Source organism: Rhineura floridana, chromosome 2 (assembly GCF_030035675.1).
Source record: "Rhineura floridana isolate rRhiFlo1 chromosome 2, rRhiFlo1.hap2, whole genome shotgun sequence".
NCBI classification, from domain to species: Eukaryota; Metazoa; Chordata; class Lepidosauria; order Squamata; family Rhineuridae; genus Rhineura; species Rhineura floridana.
In genome coordinates, this window is record NC_084481.1 from 64,611,347 (window position 1) to 64,629,915 (window position 18,569).

The 18,569-nt window shown below is 39.6% G+C and overlaps 1 protein-coding gene across 5 annotated transcripts in view; it reads left to right on the forward strand.

Annotated features, from left to right (window-relative positions):
- Positions 1–18,569, forward strand: part of ZEB2 (zinc finger E-box binding homeobox 2) — a 214,018-nt gene that overhangs the window by 60,207 nt on the left and 135,242 nt on the right. The window contains exon 1 of one of the 5 annotated variants that reach the window (XM_061608853.1): positions 4,486–4,522. The exons of the other annotated variants lie outside the window; for them this stretch is intronic. Coding sequence (XP_061464837.1) covers positions 4,510–4,522 — 13 coding nt within the window. The 5' untranslated portion in view covers positions 4,486–4,509. Of the gene's footprint in view, positions 1–4,485; positions 4,523–18,569 lie in introns of those variants that run through there. 5 annotated transcript variants of the gene reach the window in all.

Consider the following 18,569-nt stretch of genomic DNA (forward strand, 5'->3'; position numbering starts at 1 on the left):
CATCATCTTGAGTAATTAATAAAAATTACCTACTACCCTTTGATTTTTCTCTTTCAGCATTAACACTCATCGTAATAATCCTATTAGCTGCCAGGCCAAATTCAAGGTGCTGGTTTTGGTGTACAAAGCCCTATACAGTTAGGAACCAGGATACCTGAAATATAATCTTACCCCTTATATACCCAGTCAATCACTACACTCTGCAGGTGAGGGCCTCCTGCAGATACCATCTTATCAGGAGGTCCATTCCGCACAACATAGGAAATGGACCTTTAGTGTGGTGGCACCTACCCTTTGGAATTCCCTCCCCTTAAACATTAGACAGGCGCCATCTCTGCTACCTGGCGCCTACTGAAGACCTTCCTCTTTCAACAAGACTTTTAAGTAGACACTTTATCCCAGTCTGTGTCTGTTCTGGAATTGCTTTTTTAGATTTTTTAAAGATTTTTAAAAAAATGCTTTTAAGAAGCTTTTTTTTATCTTTTAAGATATTTCTAGTATTTTGCCCTTTGTTTATCACCCTGGGCTCCTTCTGGGAGAAAAGGTGGGATAAAAGTTTAATAAAACAAGCAAGCAAACAGACAATATTAGCACTCTATACATAAATGTGGGCAGGAGTATGCAGCACTATTAGATTGTATTTTTCCCCCTCTCAAATAGCACCACCACACTTGTCCCATTCCTTATGGCAAACCATTGCTGAAACTGAGCAGATAACTCTTTTAAAACTTCCAGTGTGGTTGATAAGGCAAGGTGGGAGGGAGTATTTAGCTGACACCACCACTGAGTGGCAGTCGAGGTGGTAGGAATTTCATATCCTAACTAGAGACCCTGCCAGGGTACTCCTAGCTATTCACTAGTTGTGCACTTACACAGTGCTGGTACAGCTTCTCCTTACCTCACCTGCTATCATTTCTCCAGGTTAATCATTGGTCAACCAGTTTTTGTGATATATGAGATGAGCAATAATCTGTTACAATAAATTAAAAAAAAAAGATTTCCCTGGGCTAGCACAAGCTCCTTGCATTGGCCTATGCATCTGTTTGGATTTTGGTCATGGACTGAAAGATCAGTGTGGGGAGAGAATATGCAGGATATGCATAGACAAGAGTGTTCTTGAACAAGGTTCACTGGCTGCAGTTCTGTGCATGTTTGCTTGGCAACACATCCCATTGAACACGGTAAGACTTAACTTCTGAGTAAGCATGCATACATTCAGGGTGCATGGATTATGTTGTTATGTGATTAAGAAAGCAACACACACATGCACACCCCAAAAATGTGTGAACTGTTTTAAAACTTGATACTGAGGCAGTAGAGATAAAATGAGACAGTGTTTCTATCTCACTTGTGTGTTTCAACTGATAAATTAAAGGATCTTTCTTGTGCAAAACCTAACATGCACAGAAGATAAATAAGCAGAGCCTGTAGACAAAAGTCAAGAAGTAATGTCCTGAGAATTTTCTGCCTTTGTGTAAGTAGTTATGCTTCATTTTCTTTATCCTAAACAAGTCTTTTTCTTCTTTGTTGTCTTGAAAAACATTCTCCCAATTTAAGCATCAACTTCCAAGATGCCATGGGGGAGTGAGATTCAGCTTTGCGGAATAGGATCTTGGAGCCAAAAGATCCTTCTGACAATAATGATTCCTGCTTAAATGAGCCAGTTTTATTTCTCATTTGGGGTAGAGAAAGGGAAGCCTTTACAACTGTGGTCACCTGGGTTGTAAATTAAAGAAAATAAAGTCATCTTCAACTTGGAAACTGGACAAATATTTTATATCATTATGTCAAGCATTCCTCAGGCTTTTTTTAAAAGCATGTTTTTCCTGTTGGCACACTTGCTAGTTCAGTTGTAAATGTATTTTAGAATAAATTCCTTTAAACATTATAGCTTGTACTCCCTTGAAGCCAACTTTGAATGTTTGAATGAAATACTATTAAGGCTTCCTAAGAACACTTACATAGAAGTAAATCTCACTGAAAACAGTAAAATGCACTGTTGAGTAAACTTGCACAAGGTTAACCTACATGGCTACAGCCCCATGGACATTTAGTTGGGAGTAAGGCTCTTTGAACCCAGAGAGAACCCAGGAAGATCTACTTCTGAGAAAGTAGGCATAGGATCAAGCTGCATAAGCTTAAGTCAAACTTGGTTTACCAGAACAGTTAAATCAGCCTGCTGAGTTTCAGTCCACATTCTCAATAGTCTTGAATTAACTCCAAAAACTTCAGTGGAACTGTCTTCAGTAAATAATTCTGGAGTCAGTGATTTGTAGCCTTTGTGATTAAGCAAATTCTCAGCTAGAAGGATTAGGTTCCATGTATAGCCAGGAAAAAACATGTTAACTGTCTATATAATATATAAAGAAACCTATCAAGAGTTGCTTAGGCCACAGTTTCAGAGTGTACGGAGGCTAATACATATGCTTGCGCATGTGTGTATTTTACTTCCAGAAAATGCCAGTCAAGATTTTATGGACAAATGTTTGTCTGTGAAACCTGAGGATGTTTATAGCATGTACATAATAGGTTCAGGCCTCTGTGAGGGAGACCATGAACTAAAGCTTCCTGCTGTGAAGAACATAAGTTTTAAGAGGGAAAGAGAAAAGCTGGGAGTCTTGTTCCTTCCAAAACTTTCCTCCTCTCCATCCCTTCCTAAAGCTAGTTGTCACTAGCTAATATCCAATAATTCTTTAGGACTTGAGAACAGTCATATATGTGCAGGTTTGTGTGTGTTAAGATTAGCCTTTCTTTTTAAAACAAACAAACAATGCAATTGGAACATGTGTAAACCATTATTACCATCCTACCCAATGTGCTAGGGCCCATCGCATTGCACATCACCGAATCAATGAAAGGAGTAAACAATTAAAACAGGCAGTTTGCTCCCCATGCACTCTTAGGTTCCATTTCAGATTTACCCCTAGTTCACAGGATGACCCCCAGCCTTTATTTTAGTACCTTTGATTCATGTTATGGGCAGCATTCAAATTCCAGTTCCCTCCCTGCAAATAATAGTGTTGCAAGTTGTACAATGTAATCCAAGCCACTGAAAGAATTAAAAGGCAAATTCTGGAGTCAGTGATTTGTAGCCTTTGTGATTCAGTTTAGCATGGAGCAGCACTGGATACTGCGTAGTAGGTCAATATCTTCATAGTATTTAGTAGTATCTTCATCAATGAATTGGCAGAGATAGAGAAGAGCCCTCCTTGCCCTATTCCATTCACCGTGTTTTTGAGTAAGGTGAGCGGGATTCAGCCCATTAGCTTTTATTTTCTGTGAAGAGTAGCCAAAGCATTACAGAGAGAGCCTGTCAATTTACGGCTAATAAACATAAAAGCTAAGGCAATATCAATGAAACATTCTTCTCCAAACCAGAGGTCACTAATTCTGCACTTATTCCTTTCTGTGGTTTCAGAAAGTTTAATTTCAGGGTGAGGATGTGGGCTCTGGCTGTTAGTAAAAAGTTTTCCCTTTGGCTCCTGTGTGTGTGAAGTAAGCACATATGACTTTGAAAGGGGGAAAGCAGCTACATTTTCCTAGGGAATTAATTTGGGGGCAAATAAGAGTGTGCTTTTTTCCTAGTAACACACCAGCTGTCATTTTTTGATGAGGAGCGTGTGTGGATTGGGGAGAGGACTCAGATTTATTTTTGAAACATAACTTCGTGCCTGATTCATTGCGGTTAGTGTCACTAATCTATAGGCATATTCGAGTTAGTGTGGCCATTAACATTCTTAAATTCTAGAACCTGTCAGGAGGCAGATAAGGTAGGGCAGGATCCATGTACCTCCCCAACCTCAATACTTGGGATGTTTGCAATATGTTTCTATTTTCGTCACACCTATGTGTGGCTATCCATCTGGCCTTAATCAATCAGTATCATCCTAGAGCTTTGCTGTTCTTCTCCCCAGCTGAAATAATACACTTCTTCATCGGAGCTCCTGCCTCAAGGAGGGTCACTTCTCATGATTTCCCCAGCCAAGGCACATTAACAAGGCTTACATATTTGTAAACATAGGTAAACCCAGGAGGGGAAGATGGGATGGAACATTTTGAAAGATGAATATTTTATGAATAAACCACTGTGATGTTTATTTAGTGATATTACATAGCAAAACTTGATGAAGTACTAGAGGTAAATTTGTTTTACTAAAGTGGGGGAGAGAGCTCTCAGAGGTGCAGAGACAAAGATAAGTGATGCAGGAATGAAGGATCTGATGTGCCACCCCTATTTAAGCCAAAGAAGCTTGTTTATAAAATATGTTCCTCCAAGTGCAGGGAAAGTGGGCGGTGGATTCTGTAAACTGTGCCATTTATTTATTTAGATTGCACATCAGGAGATAAAACAAATGAAAATTCCAACTTGTTAATAATTTACATTTAAGTGGAAAATTCTTCCTTGCTGTTACGATACCTCCAAGATCTGACACTGTAAATGCAAATAATTTACATTCTTTGTGCACAGACAACTCAGTCCATTTTCAAGAAACATGGGGAGTGGATAAAATGTGTGCTCAAGGTACATTGAATATAATTTCATCCTCCTGCACTTTTGCTGTTTTTCTGAAAATTTAAGTGAACGTTTCTTTCCTTTCCTTTTTGACATTCTGGTGAACGTCACCTCACCATTCATCAGGTGTTTCTTGCACAGAATCCACTGGGCAAAGCTCACCACCTAGGAGGTATGTAGTGGGATAGTGAAGTTTTCTTTTCAATAAAGCAACACTATTACTCCCCACCCCCAATAGCTTAGGCAAAAAAAGTTTGGGGGAGGGGGGGTGGAGAAAGAAGCCTGAATAAAATAAAAAAATTAAAAGGGGAGTGTGCATAACAATAACTACCTCTGTTCTTTGGCTTTTGTTCTTTTCATGTCAGGGAACCTTTTAGCTGTGCTGCCTGGGTAACTGCTCTGGAAGGTTGGGAGATCTCTTGTTGAAGGACGTTTGTGATTGAGGGCCCTCTGACACAACCTTTTGTTGCCTTGAGGTGTTTGATCCTCTTTCCTTTTCTTCTAAAAAAACCAGAAACAATCCCATCCCTTTAAAAATGGATAACCACCACTTCTTTTACTTATTGTCAGCTATTGGAGAGTTGGGGGGGGACTGTAGAAGTTTAACTAGTTAACCCTTTGCTTACTAACAGGCTCAAGACATCACACTTTTAAAAAATACGTAGAATATTTTCATAGCTTTGTCAGGTATGCAAATCCTCTTTCCTGCAAAGTCATGTGGCCTGCATGCTCTAGACTTTAGTTTTTGACTGCGTTGTCACAAAAGGTTTCTTTCTACATCTCGCTGACCTTACGCTGGGATAATTCAGAAACCTAGTATCAGTTGCCAGACCTGTGTGTTAGAAATTAACTATCCTTAAAACACCTCAGTCATTCCTATAATGTCTTCTGGCATGCTTCGTAAGCTTGCCTCGCATTAAGGTATGAAGGAATTCTCAAGAGGAGCACAAGTTGATCTACACCAGTTTGCTTGCACTGAAACTGTGCCTTTAGTGACAATGAGAGTTACTTTTCAGAACTAAGTGCAGAAATCTGAAAGTAAGAAAGGACAAGCATCTTAAAATGCAAATACCAGTGTGTTTGCTTACTAGGAGCTTTGTGATTAAAGGCTGGACTATCTCCCCCCACAAAGAAACAAAAAACCTGAAGAGACACAGCCTAGACTGTAGGCAAGGAAAGCAGCTTAAATGGATAATTTAACAAAAAGCAACTTATGCCTTCTAGATAGTGACCTACATTCAGCACACTATGATTATGTTTTATGGTGGTGATAGGGTTAATAACCTAACATCATTCATGTAGTGTTTTTTTGAAAATTGAATTTTACTGCTACAAAGTAAATGTAACAGCCCTCTAGAGACAATATTACAGGCACTTTATTGTTTGCTAAGCTGATGTCATCTTGCTACAGACTGGCTTTAAAACAAAGGCAGAACATTTATTACAAATATCACTGTGTGAAAGGAAATCTACTGAAATACTGTTTAGAAGGTGAACTGATAAAAAATAATTGTACTTACACTTGACTTTGATCATCTGCAGAGTTATGCTTGTGAGATCCTACTCATGTGATCCTTTCCCCTTCCCCCCAAATATATTTTCTATCTTGAACATTCTGTCACTAATTTTCTTAATATTGTCCATCTCTGAGCATGGATTTTACCTAATAACTGTTTTAAGATTAACATTCTTTTAAAGCTTTCCGTGTATTTCATTGGATGTGATAGATAAATGTTTTTAATCCACCTTTTTAACACAGAGAGATAAATGTTGCTTATTAGCTTTAACAAAAGTATTTATCTGACCCAATTTTTAACCCTCCATTGTTAAAGAGATGTGTAGTATCATACTGCATTATAGTTTCCCTCCTCACTACTAATATGAGAAGACTAAGGGTATATATTTAGGCTTATTTTTTTCCTTAATTTACTAATGCCTGGGGGCATACTAATAAAAATGGCAGAATGTCTAAACTATTAAGAAACTAAAATTCCTATTAACTTCTATGAGATTGGAGGGCTCAGCACTTCAGAAGATTCAGTAGCTTTTGTCAAGCTAGACTATGTCATTTTAGGAATTTCATTTGAATGACTGAGCTTTGGGGAGGGTGATGGAGACGCACCAAAACTGATCCTTGTTTTCAGCTTCCAGATGGCTTCATTAGTTTTTTCCTTGCACTTTTAAATATTACCTAAGCAAACTATCTTGTTTTATTTAAAAAGAACAAATCATTTGTTATGTTCATTAAACACATACACACACAGTGAGTGAGCGAGCGCCAAGCGAGCAAGATTACTATTAGTGTTGTCAGATGCAAGGGGTAGTATGGCAAAATCAAAGATCCTTTAAATTTTGGAATGGCTAGAAAATGCTCTTGTCTTCCTTGATTCTTTATGTGAAGCAGACAGCTAAAGGGAGAAAGTCCTGATAGGATGGATTTATAAGCAGCTGATTAGCAGCTTTATATAGCTCTAGAAGAAATGGTGAAGACATACAGAGAAGGAAGAGAAATATAGGATAAAATTATCAATATGTGCTGTGAGTACTAGGGACTCATTCGATGGCAGTGTGTGTATGGAGCATATATTGCAAAAGTAGACTTTTACCTACACTACTAAGGAGAGGTTTACATTCGCAACCTCTTGTTAAAGTATTTTATGCTAACAGACAGTGCCTATCTATATCACTGGGATTAAAATTGGCAATTGAACTGTAGCAGTTTTCTTTCAATGTGCTCAGAACAAAGTTTTTCTGTTGCCAACAATTCTCAAAGAGAGTCTAGCCTGTTTCACTCATACTGATATTTGAACATTATTTTGCACATCAAGCAAATCACTTTCTGGCATAAAGTAGGATTTTGCTGTGACTTGTACTAGATGGTAGCCCTTGTCTCATTCACGTTAACCATTCATGTGCTGTGGGCTTGTGCAGTTGCTGTTCTGTGCAAAATCAGGCTCTCTGTGGAAAGAAAAACTCCACAGTTCAGTTTGCACATGGCAAGGAGATCTGTGTTATGCATGCCAACTCAGCCTAAAGATTTAGGTTCATTGAATGCATTGCTTAGGATGCTCACCAATAATCTTAGACATTTCAAAAACATTCCTCCTACTGGTGACTCAGCTGTCTATATTAGCTTTTGGCAACATTTGTTTCTAGCCTTGGATTAATGCAAAAGGAAATAGGGTTACAATGTTATACATCAGTAGTGCACTCCTGATAGTGTGGACTACAACTCCCATATCATCTGTGACCATTGGCCATTCTGATTTGGGCTGATAGAGTCCAGTAACATCTGGAGGGCACCACATTGGCTACACCTGGTAGACACGATTACCTGCGTGAAAGTCTCATTGAACTCTATAGGATTTACATCTGAGTAGATGCATATAAGTGCAATATAAGTATGGCATTATCTCCCTTCCTCCACCACTCCCCATCATCTAAAAGACAGTTCAAATTATCTCTTTTGGGTCTTTTTTTGTCATTAGTTGGGGAGGTTCCATTTCAGTACTGTGCTTGTTTTCTCCAGTCCCTCAGAAGGGCTTTCATTTAGAACTTATTACATTATTACCTGTACAGTGTTTAATTTGAAGAAATTCTAATGAGAGCCTCTCTGATCAGGAATCTGAACAAGAGATTTAATTTGCTCTGCAAATCTCTGTGCATGTGGTAAGTCAACATGTGCGGATTCAAGCAAGGGTCATAAAAAAGGCAAGTAGATTTGAAAATAAAACCTTAAAAAGGGTTGGTTGATTTGGCCTGAAGAGGCGATAGTGCTGTGAAACTCAGCACACTTCACAGTAGCTGGGCAGAAGCTGGCACAAATGGCCTCCTCTTAGCCCCACCTCCATCACATGGTTGTATGCTTGCAAAGGATGCAGCTTATTCTACTAAAGGCAGCTGTACATGTTCCACAGAGCATCTCTCCATAGGGAGCTGCAGTCAGTGAGGATTCCAAGATGAGTACACATGTATGATGCACGTTTGCATAAATGTCACCTTCACAGTATATTTTTAGGTGCACACTTTAAACATCTTCAAGGGGAAATAATGAATGTGTGAAGTGGCCCCAACAAGATATGATATAAGGCAAGGCACTGCCTTTCCAGACCTTGAGCTATGATGGCAAAGATCTAAGGCAAAGCTTTTTCAATGGCTCCTGTGGCTTTCAGACTTTGGAGTTGCACAGTCTTGTCTTCGCTCTGTCAGTATTCAAGAGTCAGTTATTCTTACAAGCTCACAATTTTCAAGAGAAAACTTGATGTGGAAGAAGAAGGTCTGATGCATATAACCTTTTCTGACTATTTTACCAAACAACAATATGAGCACCAGTAGCAATTCCAAAACCAGTTTTAGGCTCAGTTGCTATATTTACAGAAAGGCCAATGAAACTGTACCCACTGGTTTTTAGTGGTGAATTCGATTTAATGTGCCTTAGTTGCAACTTCACTCAAATTTAACAGATGTGACAGAGACCCTATAGGGTACTCTTGGTGCTAGTATACTTGGTACCATAAACATATTTATTTATTATTCTGCCCCACCCTTTGTCCAGCTAAATCACAGCATGGGCTATAATAACCAATCCATAAAATACACCATCTCATAAAATACAACAATAAGAGGTAAAATCAGAATTAAAACATTATTTACACAACAAACGAGATAATAACTCTGTAGCATTCTGATGTCCAACATGGCATCCATTACTAATCTCCAGAAGACTTGAGTGAATAAAAGTCTTCAGCTGGTGTTGAAAGGTTGCCTGTGACTGGGGTGACTAAACTGCCAAAGGGACGGGTTTCTGCAATCAGGGTGCCACTGTGAAGAAAGATCTGTCCTAAGTCACTGCAAAACATATGTCTGTCCCAAAGCAGGACCCCAACAGGGCCTCCCTTGCTATTGCAAGGCACAGGCCAGTATATATTGGGAGAAGGGCTCTTTTGGATCTGGAGCTGTTAGTGCTTATGAGTTTCAAAGCCTTAAATTAGCTCTATAGCATATAGGCAGCCAGTGTAGTTTGCAGCTGTATCCTATTGGGCACATACTTCTTGTCTTGTTTTGCTTCAGATCCTTTCTTTTTCTTTGTTTGCTGTCAAAGACTTAAAGAAAGAAGCCACAGCTTTTCCCACAGTCGACCAAACTTAATAGTTGCAAGGAATATGGACGTTAGGCTTAACTACATGCTCTTGATACAGAGAAGGCCAGACCAGGCCTGAGAATTCTCTAGCATTCAAAATGCTAAATGGCAAGCCCAAAGAGTCTTTCTGAGTAGCAATATGGCTGTTGTAAGCATGGACCAGACTCTCCAATATACAAGACGTAAAATATGTCCTCTTTTCTTACCAGATGAAATGTTAGAACAGTGTACTGTGTGAGGCACTCCACATTTTTCTTCACAGTTTTAGTTACAATCGAATTCACAGGCTTTAAGAGGGAGGAAAAACAACAACAATGGGTATAATCACACACTGGAACCTAAGAATTAGGTTTTGATGAAGCGTGATGGAAGAACCAAAATCTTGAGGAATGCTTTCCAAATAACCAGAGAAAAATAAACCGTTCCTTATGTCAGTCTTGTTAGAGAGGGATTAAGAAACCGGCAATTATTTTGGCGACCTTAATTGTTGCTCTGCAGGAAAATATGTAATTAGAGCACGTTCGCGGGCCTGCACACCTGCAGAACATCCTACAGTATAATGTCAGCTTTCAGTGCTTGCCTGTGCCAGGTTCTATCACAACCAGTCACAGTGATGCTCTGAGAACATTTCGGACTCATGTAATGTGGCTTCTGTGTATGAAAGAAGCAGGCATTTACACTGGCATACAATGGAGGGCATTACTGCAACACTGGTTTCATTCTTTTCCAACGCCTACCTTCAATGCTGCTCTAGTTTACTCGGTTTGAGGTTTTATTGTTACGGTATAATAGTCCTGTACATTTCTGAAATTCCCTTATTATACAGCTTATTAATACAGCACTGACTTGATTATCTGGCGACAGTTGTGAAGATTCAGTGTGCGATCGAATTCAGAAGCTAGATGCATTTTCAGTGAGGACAATTGTGTTCAAGATATTCTAAGTGTATATAAAAGTTTGGATGCCAACAAGTGTGTATTCACAGCAAGACAGAGACAAACACACACTGTGTATACGCATACACATGCGTGTGTGCATTTGTGTGGCAACATACCTAAAACATAGGGACTGTTTGTGTGTGTGTGTATGTTGTGTGGGGTGTTGTTGTTTTTTGCATTTTGAAAAATTCTGTGAGCCACTCTCTCATGACATTTTCCATCTCTTTTTACTTCTCTTCCTCCTCTCTCCTTTAATTAATTTTAATTTTAAAACTTGGGAGGTTTGGAATGCTAGTTTTTAAAAAGGAACAGTAGAGGGAATAACTGTCTTACAGCTAAATTCAGTAATCTGGCATGCTGATAGTTAACAGACTTCTTCCCCTAAGGGAGATACACAGTATTTTGCTATCTGACATGTTGTCATATATAAAGAAATCAATTGGTAATTAAATGATGCACCTTGTGAAGATGACAAAAGGCATTTGGTTGCAAGAAGAGAACTGGGTTGTGAGGGGTTTGTAATGAAGGCCTAATGACTATTCATAAGAGATTTTCAGTCCGTTGATCCACTTGACTGGAAAGTTCTGCCCTGGAGAGTTAGTGCTGTCAGTTTCTCTCACCTCAGAAAGCTGCCGCAATCGACGGTGTAGAGCATGAGCGAGAAATTATCTAGTTTTTGCTTCAGGCCTGTCTTAGGTCACATGCAGAAGGCACACATCTGGCTTCCTGTAGGTGCAACCTCAGGACATAAACTTTGACTAATTTTTAAACTATAAATATGTAAGACTGACACTGAATAAGTTACCTTTTATTCACATTTTCACATATTTTGTAGCACATCAAAGGAAGATACCATTTTGTCCTCTCTGTGCTGCTCATATTTCAGTAATTGCAAGATATTTGCTTCATGTGACAGCGTTTTGCATAGGAAGTTTCCATTTCTGCTAGCCTTTTCTACCTTTTGTTTCCTTGTGTTGTTTCCTCAACTGACCAGCTAGAAGTAATTTTGTAGAGTTACCTTGAGATTCAACTGACAGTATTGTCAGAAGGAATTCTGGCACTACTATTAGACTGTGCTGTCTAGCTTCTCTAGAGTTGCTTGCTTTCCTTTTTGGGATGTCTCAGGTCACTATTATGAAAGCTGGTGGTGTTAGAGCTGTTGGTAAGTTGTTCTTTTAAGACTCTTCTTTGATCCATCTTTTCTTCATTGAAAAATAAGTTTGGATGACCAGATTTGTATCAGATATATCAGAAATTCAACAAATATATAAGGACTGAGATGCTCGGGTTGCATCCACACCATACATTTAAAGCACTTTAATTGCCCAAAGAATCCTAGGAACTGTTACAGTTCCCAGCACCCTTAACAAACTACAGTTCCCAAGATACTTTGGGGGAAGTAATGAGCTTTAAAGGTATGGTGTGAATGTGACCTTATAAAACTGTAATTTTTGATGATGCAGTCTACCTATGATACTCCTTAGCAAAAAGCAAAGCAATGGCATAAAGAGGGCTAGGCATCACAGACTCATGCTTAGAGCTCAGCCAGTTAGGCCTCACCCCCCCCTTATCTGCCTTGAATGTATCACTTCAGTCTGCAGGTGGGCTATGATGGATTGCTAAGTCATGAAAAAAATTCCAGTACATAGAAAACTAGCATGTCAGGGAGAAAGGTGACTTAGATCATGCTGGTTTTATATTTCCAAGTGATCTGCAGGGGTAAAAAGTGTGGGAGTCACTGAACTAGAGGATAATGCTAAAGTTTGCCTAGATTACAAAAACTGCTAATTATGTCCCATTGGCAAAAGATAACAAAACCTTAAGGGATTTTTTTTAATGGAGCATTATTCAGTCACATGACTACCCACTTATAGTCTGGCATGGTACAGTTCAGACACAGGCTTTACTGCCTAGTGTGAACTAAGCCTTAGAAGCCTTGAACAATATGGAACTGTTGCACTGACTAGAGTGTGGATTCCCAACCTGTGATCCCTGGACCACCAATTGTCCATGAAATTCATTCAAGTGGTCTGCAGCATGTCTGTATTAAATATTCATATTGAATATTTCACGCGGATATGCCACTAACCACCTGAATTCAATGGAACTTAAATTGTAGTACAAAAAATATATAAGAAGTAAAATAAGTAATAAAAGTACAATTAAAAATCATACAGCATTACAATTGCTACAACAGGCAGAAAAATGAATAAATGGTCCACCAAGACCCTCAGCAATTTTCAAGTGGTCCACAGGGGGAAATATTTGGGAGCCACTGAACTAGAAGATAAAGCTAGAGTCTGCTTAGATCACAAAAACTGCTAATTGTGGCCCATTGGTAAAAGATAACAAAAACTGAAGGGAGTATTTACAAATGATCAGGCACTGATGATTACTTAGCTGGACTTAACTCTGTACATATTTGATTTTAAAAAGTGATTCTCTGACTTTATCTCATCAACTCACCTTATCAAAGGCAACTCCATTCATCTCCCCCTCCCCATGGGTACTTGAGACTAGAAGAACATTTGCAGATTAGAAGCCGCTTCACACATCCATTGGCTATCTGGTAGCTTCAGGAAAATCCACTTGAAAATTCTGGGATCTAGCATGTTTAGAATTTTAAAGTGGATGATTTGGTCCTGTGAATCAGTACCCCCCCCCCATCAAAAGCATTGCTCAAAACACACATGGCATGAGAAAACAATATGGCAAACTTCAGAGGTTTCCATCTGACAAAAGTGGGATCAGTTGAGTAATTCAATACATTATGCAATATTGCTGAAGGTCCTGATGATGTTCACTACTTGTGTGTTGTGGTTACTGAATTTTACTGATGTGTTTGCTGAAGCTGGTGAAGTGAACAAAATGAATGGACAAATGCCAAAAAAAATGTTTATTAATGTACATTGATTACTTGTTTAGAATAAAAAACATTTTTTAAAAAAAATACATTAGTATTTAAACCTTTTAATATTGCTGGGCTAATGACTGCTTGTAATATAGTGTCTAGTAAGGGACATTCTGCGATAACTATAAGTCTTGTCTTTGTTGTCAAATTAGTTGACTTTGATTTACAGGGTTGCCACTATTAGAAGAAATCTTTATTTCTTTAAATGATATCTTGTCTCAGGGCAGGAGTCAGCTACACTCAGTCATGCTGAATAATGCCTTGCAATGCCAGTAGTCCTGTTGATTCAGTGGGATTGTTTTACCTGTAAAGTGTTGCTGTTGTGCACCAGGGCTACCAGGTTCTGGCCCTTGGGTATATGCACAAAGATACGGAAGTGTGGCTTAGTCACACAATATACTGGCAGTCAAGGGTTACCCTTCATTCTCTCATGTGAACAGTTAGGAGTGGAACTGCCTATTTCTACTAGCACTGTCACACATTGACTCTGAACATTGGAGAACCATCTGTAAAGAGGCTGAGTAGTGCATGCAATTAAGAAGACACCTTTTTGCAACAGTTGACCTATATTTTTATTGTATTTTTAATAATTTTATCGTATGGTTTGTTTCAACTTGTAAACCGTTTTGATGTTTTTAACAAAATAGTGGTATAAAAATATATTTATAAATATATTTATATATTTATAAATAAACAAACAAACAAACAAACAAATAAATGTATATTCGTAAGCACCTTGACTAGGAAGTAAAGCCCACTGAATTCAGTAAGACTTCTGCATGCACTTGTTTTGGACCAGGTGGCAAGGCTTATAACACTCACTACTTCTACCTTTTAATCATGCTGCAGGAATCTCCTGTTTAAGCAAGTATTAGGCTGTCATGCTATTCTTATTCAGGATTCCGTTTCAGCTCAATCAGAACTTATTAGAAAGAAAAGGTCAAGAGGTGCAAAGCTCACACCTCATTCCCTGTCCAGTCCCACATAGAGGATATACTGTGCCCAAAGCATTCCATTTGAACATGTGTAAATCACATATTCGTAATATTTCTGACATAAATCTAATGATAATTTTAATGTAATTTACTTTAAGCCTGTGCAAGGTGTCGGTGTCAATTTAAGACAAGGACAGCACTGAGCTCTATAGCACTGCAAATGGCCAAGTAATGAAATAGTGACCATGATGTCAGCATTATGATGAAAATATGCCATCTAGCAATGCTAGACTTTAGGGTGGTTCTTACAACGCTGGATTGGAACCTGAACTATGAGTTACATAACATTACTTTACTCAGGCATCTCACTCTCATTCACTCTCTCCCTCATTTTATTCTTGTCCTTTATCCCTTTCCCCTTCCTTCTTTTGTATTTTAGCAAAAAGGGTTTGCATTTTATTAACATAGATTATTATTATTACTGCTATTACTACTACTACTACTACTACTAGTAGTAGTAGTAGTAGTATTTAGATTTCTTACTCACCCTTCACCATGAGGTCCCAGGGTACAATTTAAAATTACAATATTAAAACAGTTAATATTTTAGGTATATAGATATATATTTTAGGACCCACCTTATTCTCTTGACTGTAATTTGTTTTCAGTCAAGAGAATAAGATGGGTCCTAAAATATATATCTCAGGCAGAGCTTGGAAAAGTTACTTTTTTTAGATTACAACTCCCATCAGCCACTGGATTGGGCTGATGGGAGTTGTAGTTCAAACAAAGTAACTTTTCCAAGCTCTGATCTCAGGTGTCTAAGGCTATGACATTTACCAGGAAAAATTTCAGTAATGACAACAACTACAATAACAGCAACAACAATAGACACTGTACACTTCTGAAAAACTGTTATGTTTTTCTAAGGTGCTGGTTATGTGTGTTCATAATTTATTTCTACATTTGTATTTGATTCCCAATGCAGTTTAATTGATTTCACATTGACACTATTTTCCACACTGTGTTTTTCAAATGTGGCCCCTTTGAGAAAGCTACCAGCTTTCAAAAAGCAACAATTTTGAAAACTATACTAATGTAATGCCCCTGTATAAAGCTGTCTCCATAGTGGCCATCCCTATTGGAAGTAATGGGGCCTGACAGTTCTTTAGTTAAAAATCATACAGAAGGGTCACTTCCCCTTAAATTATCTATTGACTGCCAGCAGTTCACAACTTTAGCTGCCTCTCACTTGGTTTTCATTGCCTAAAATGTCTCGAGTTTTCACACAGTGTTTGTCTCAGAAGATGTCACTGAAAAAGTTCCTGCTTCTTTGTACACCTCAGTGGAAGTAACCCACTGCAAATGTACTTTGTATTTGTCTTTGCCTCTGGTGGCCGAGTGAGGCGGTGGTGACAGAGAGCAGGCGGGGGCGGGGAGACTAAAGTCTGGAAAATGTTCAGGTTATATATGTTGCCTGTTGCTGCACTTGAGTTATATCATAATTTCCCATTTGCTGCACAACTTTATTCTATTTTTATGCTCTTGAGTGATGGGGCTTTAAGTACTCACAACTGACACTTCCGTAGTGTGAGCCCTATCAGAGGCCACCTCTGGTAGATAAAGGTCTCTCTTTTAATTTCTTTTTTGCTGGAGAGGGGGGAATAGGGTCACAGTCAAGGGCCTTCCTTTTCTGAGTTCTATTACAACTGTAGCCATTCTGGAGCTCCTCTCTCTTTCATAAAAGGAAACTACACTCAGATCATGCTTATTTCACTATCAAAGCTCACACACTCAAATGTTTCTCATTACTGGCCAAAATGAGCAATGGTCATCTCTGGATCATAATTAGAAGCCTTACTTTTTTTGAACAACAACAACAAAAGGTCATAAAATGAAATGTCTCTCATAGTTTCCTGATTTTATTTTACAAAAAATGAAAAGTAACTAATTTCCATGGTTCCTGTGGTATTTAAATAAACCTGCCACCCTTATTTCCATAGATTAATGAACAGCAAAAAGATATATGGCAAAGGTTTATGCTCACACTCTTTCCTGCCTTATTGGGGGCATTCTCTTTAATTATAACATAAGTGTGATTTAGTAGTTATTTTTGTAACCTGGCAGAGATACTGCCTCTGCAGACTTTGATTTTAGCAAATACCACTACATCAGTGTAACAACCAGTGACCTGTGCTAGCTATACTTCATAGCAATTAGAGAGCCCTGTTGCTGTAGAAACTCGATACATTTGGAATATCGATGTTTATCATGAATTTATTTTAAAACCCACTGGCTGATATGCACTCCATGGCAGCTGGACAGCATCACATATTCATTGCACTTTCCACCTTTAACCTCCCCCCCTTTTTTGCTCCCTATTATGTGATCTTTCAGGGGGGTTGTTGCATGCATTAATATGCAACTGTTCTGTTTTCTTTCAGAGAACTTGTAAACTCTTTAAGCAGCAGAACACAGTTTCCAGTTGTTGCAGTACTGAGTGGGTGAATAGAAGCTGAGGCTGCAGCCTTGTCCAGTTGTAGATAGAATAAATCCGACAATGATGCAATGGAGCTGGCATCTGGACAACTCTGTGGAATGAATGGTGTTGCTCCAGCAATCCCTCCAGTGGCTGTACCGGTGGTAAATGCATCCTTGAAAGAGGGTGTACTGCCACTGGCCCTCAAGGAGGCAATTATAAAACCCATTTTGAAAAAACCCTCCTTGGATCCCCAAGTCTTGAACAACTTTCGCCCCATTTCGAATTTGCCATTTTTGGGCAAGATCATTGAGCGAGTGGTGGCTAGCCAGTTGTCAGCACACTTGGATGAAACGGATTATTTGGATCCATACCAATCGGGTTTCAGGACTGGACATGGTACTGAAACAGCCTTGGTCGCTGTGGTGGATGATATGAGGAGGGCATTAGACGGGAGAATTCACCTTTCTTGTCCTCCTGGATCTCTCAGCAGCTTTTGATACCGTCGACCACGGTATCCTGTTAGATCGCCTGGAAGGATTGGGAATAGGAGGCACTGTTTTACAGTGGTTCCGTTCCTTTCTCTCTGACAGGCATCAACAGGTAGCATTGGGGGATGAGGTTTCAGACCCTTGGCCCCTCACTTGTGGAGTGCCACAGGGTTCTATCCTCTCTCCCATGCTATTTAACATCTATATAAAACCGCTGGGAGCTATCATCAGGAGTTTTGGGCTACGGTGTCACCAATATGCTGATGACACGCAGCTCTACCTCTCTTTGAAATCCTCACCGGAGTTGGCTGTGGAGACCTTGTCCAAGTGCCTGGAATCCGTGAGTGGGTGGATGGGAAGGAACAGGCTGAAGCTTAATCCTGATAAGACTGAGGTGCTGCTTGTGGGTGACAGGGGAAGGTTGGGTGTTGTTGACCTGAGGCTTAATGGGGTGAGTTTACCCCTGAAGGATCAGGTCCGCAGCCTCGGGGTTGTTCTTGATTCCAAGCTGTCCATGGAGGCTCAGATTTCGGCAGTGAGCCAGGCAGCTTGGTATCAACTACACGTCATACGGAGGCTGCAACCCTACCTCCCTATTCATCAGCTCCCACTGGTAGTACATGCCCTGGTCACCTCTCGATTAGACTACTGCAATGCGCTCTACGTGGGGTTACCCTTGAAAACGGTCCGGAAACTACAACTGGTGCAGAATGCGGCGGCTCGGTTGCTTACAAACAGCCGCCGCCGCAATCACATCACACCAGTGTTATTTCATCTACTTTGGCTTCCAGTTGTTTTCCGGGCCCAATTCAAGGTGTTGGTGTTAACCTTTAAATGCCTATACGGTCTCGGCCCAGTTTACCTGAAGGAGCACCTCCAGTACCACAAATTAAGCCGCCCGACTAGATCAGCCACACAGGGCCTTCTCTCAGTCCCACCAACGAAAACAGCTAGGTTGGTGGGGACTAGAGAGAGGGCATTTTCAGTGGCGGCCCCCACTCTCTGGAACTCCCTCCCGTTTGATCTTCGCCATGCCCCTTCCCTGGATACATTTCGCCGAGCCTTAAAAACTTGGCTCTTTGGACAGGCCTTTGGGATCTCCGGGGTGGGCTAATTTTTCTGTGATTGTTTATTGTTTCTGATTGCCCTACATAGTTTTACG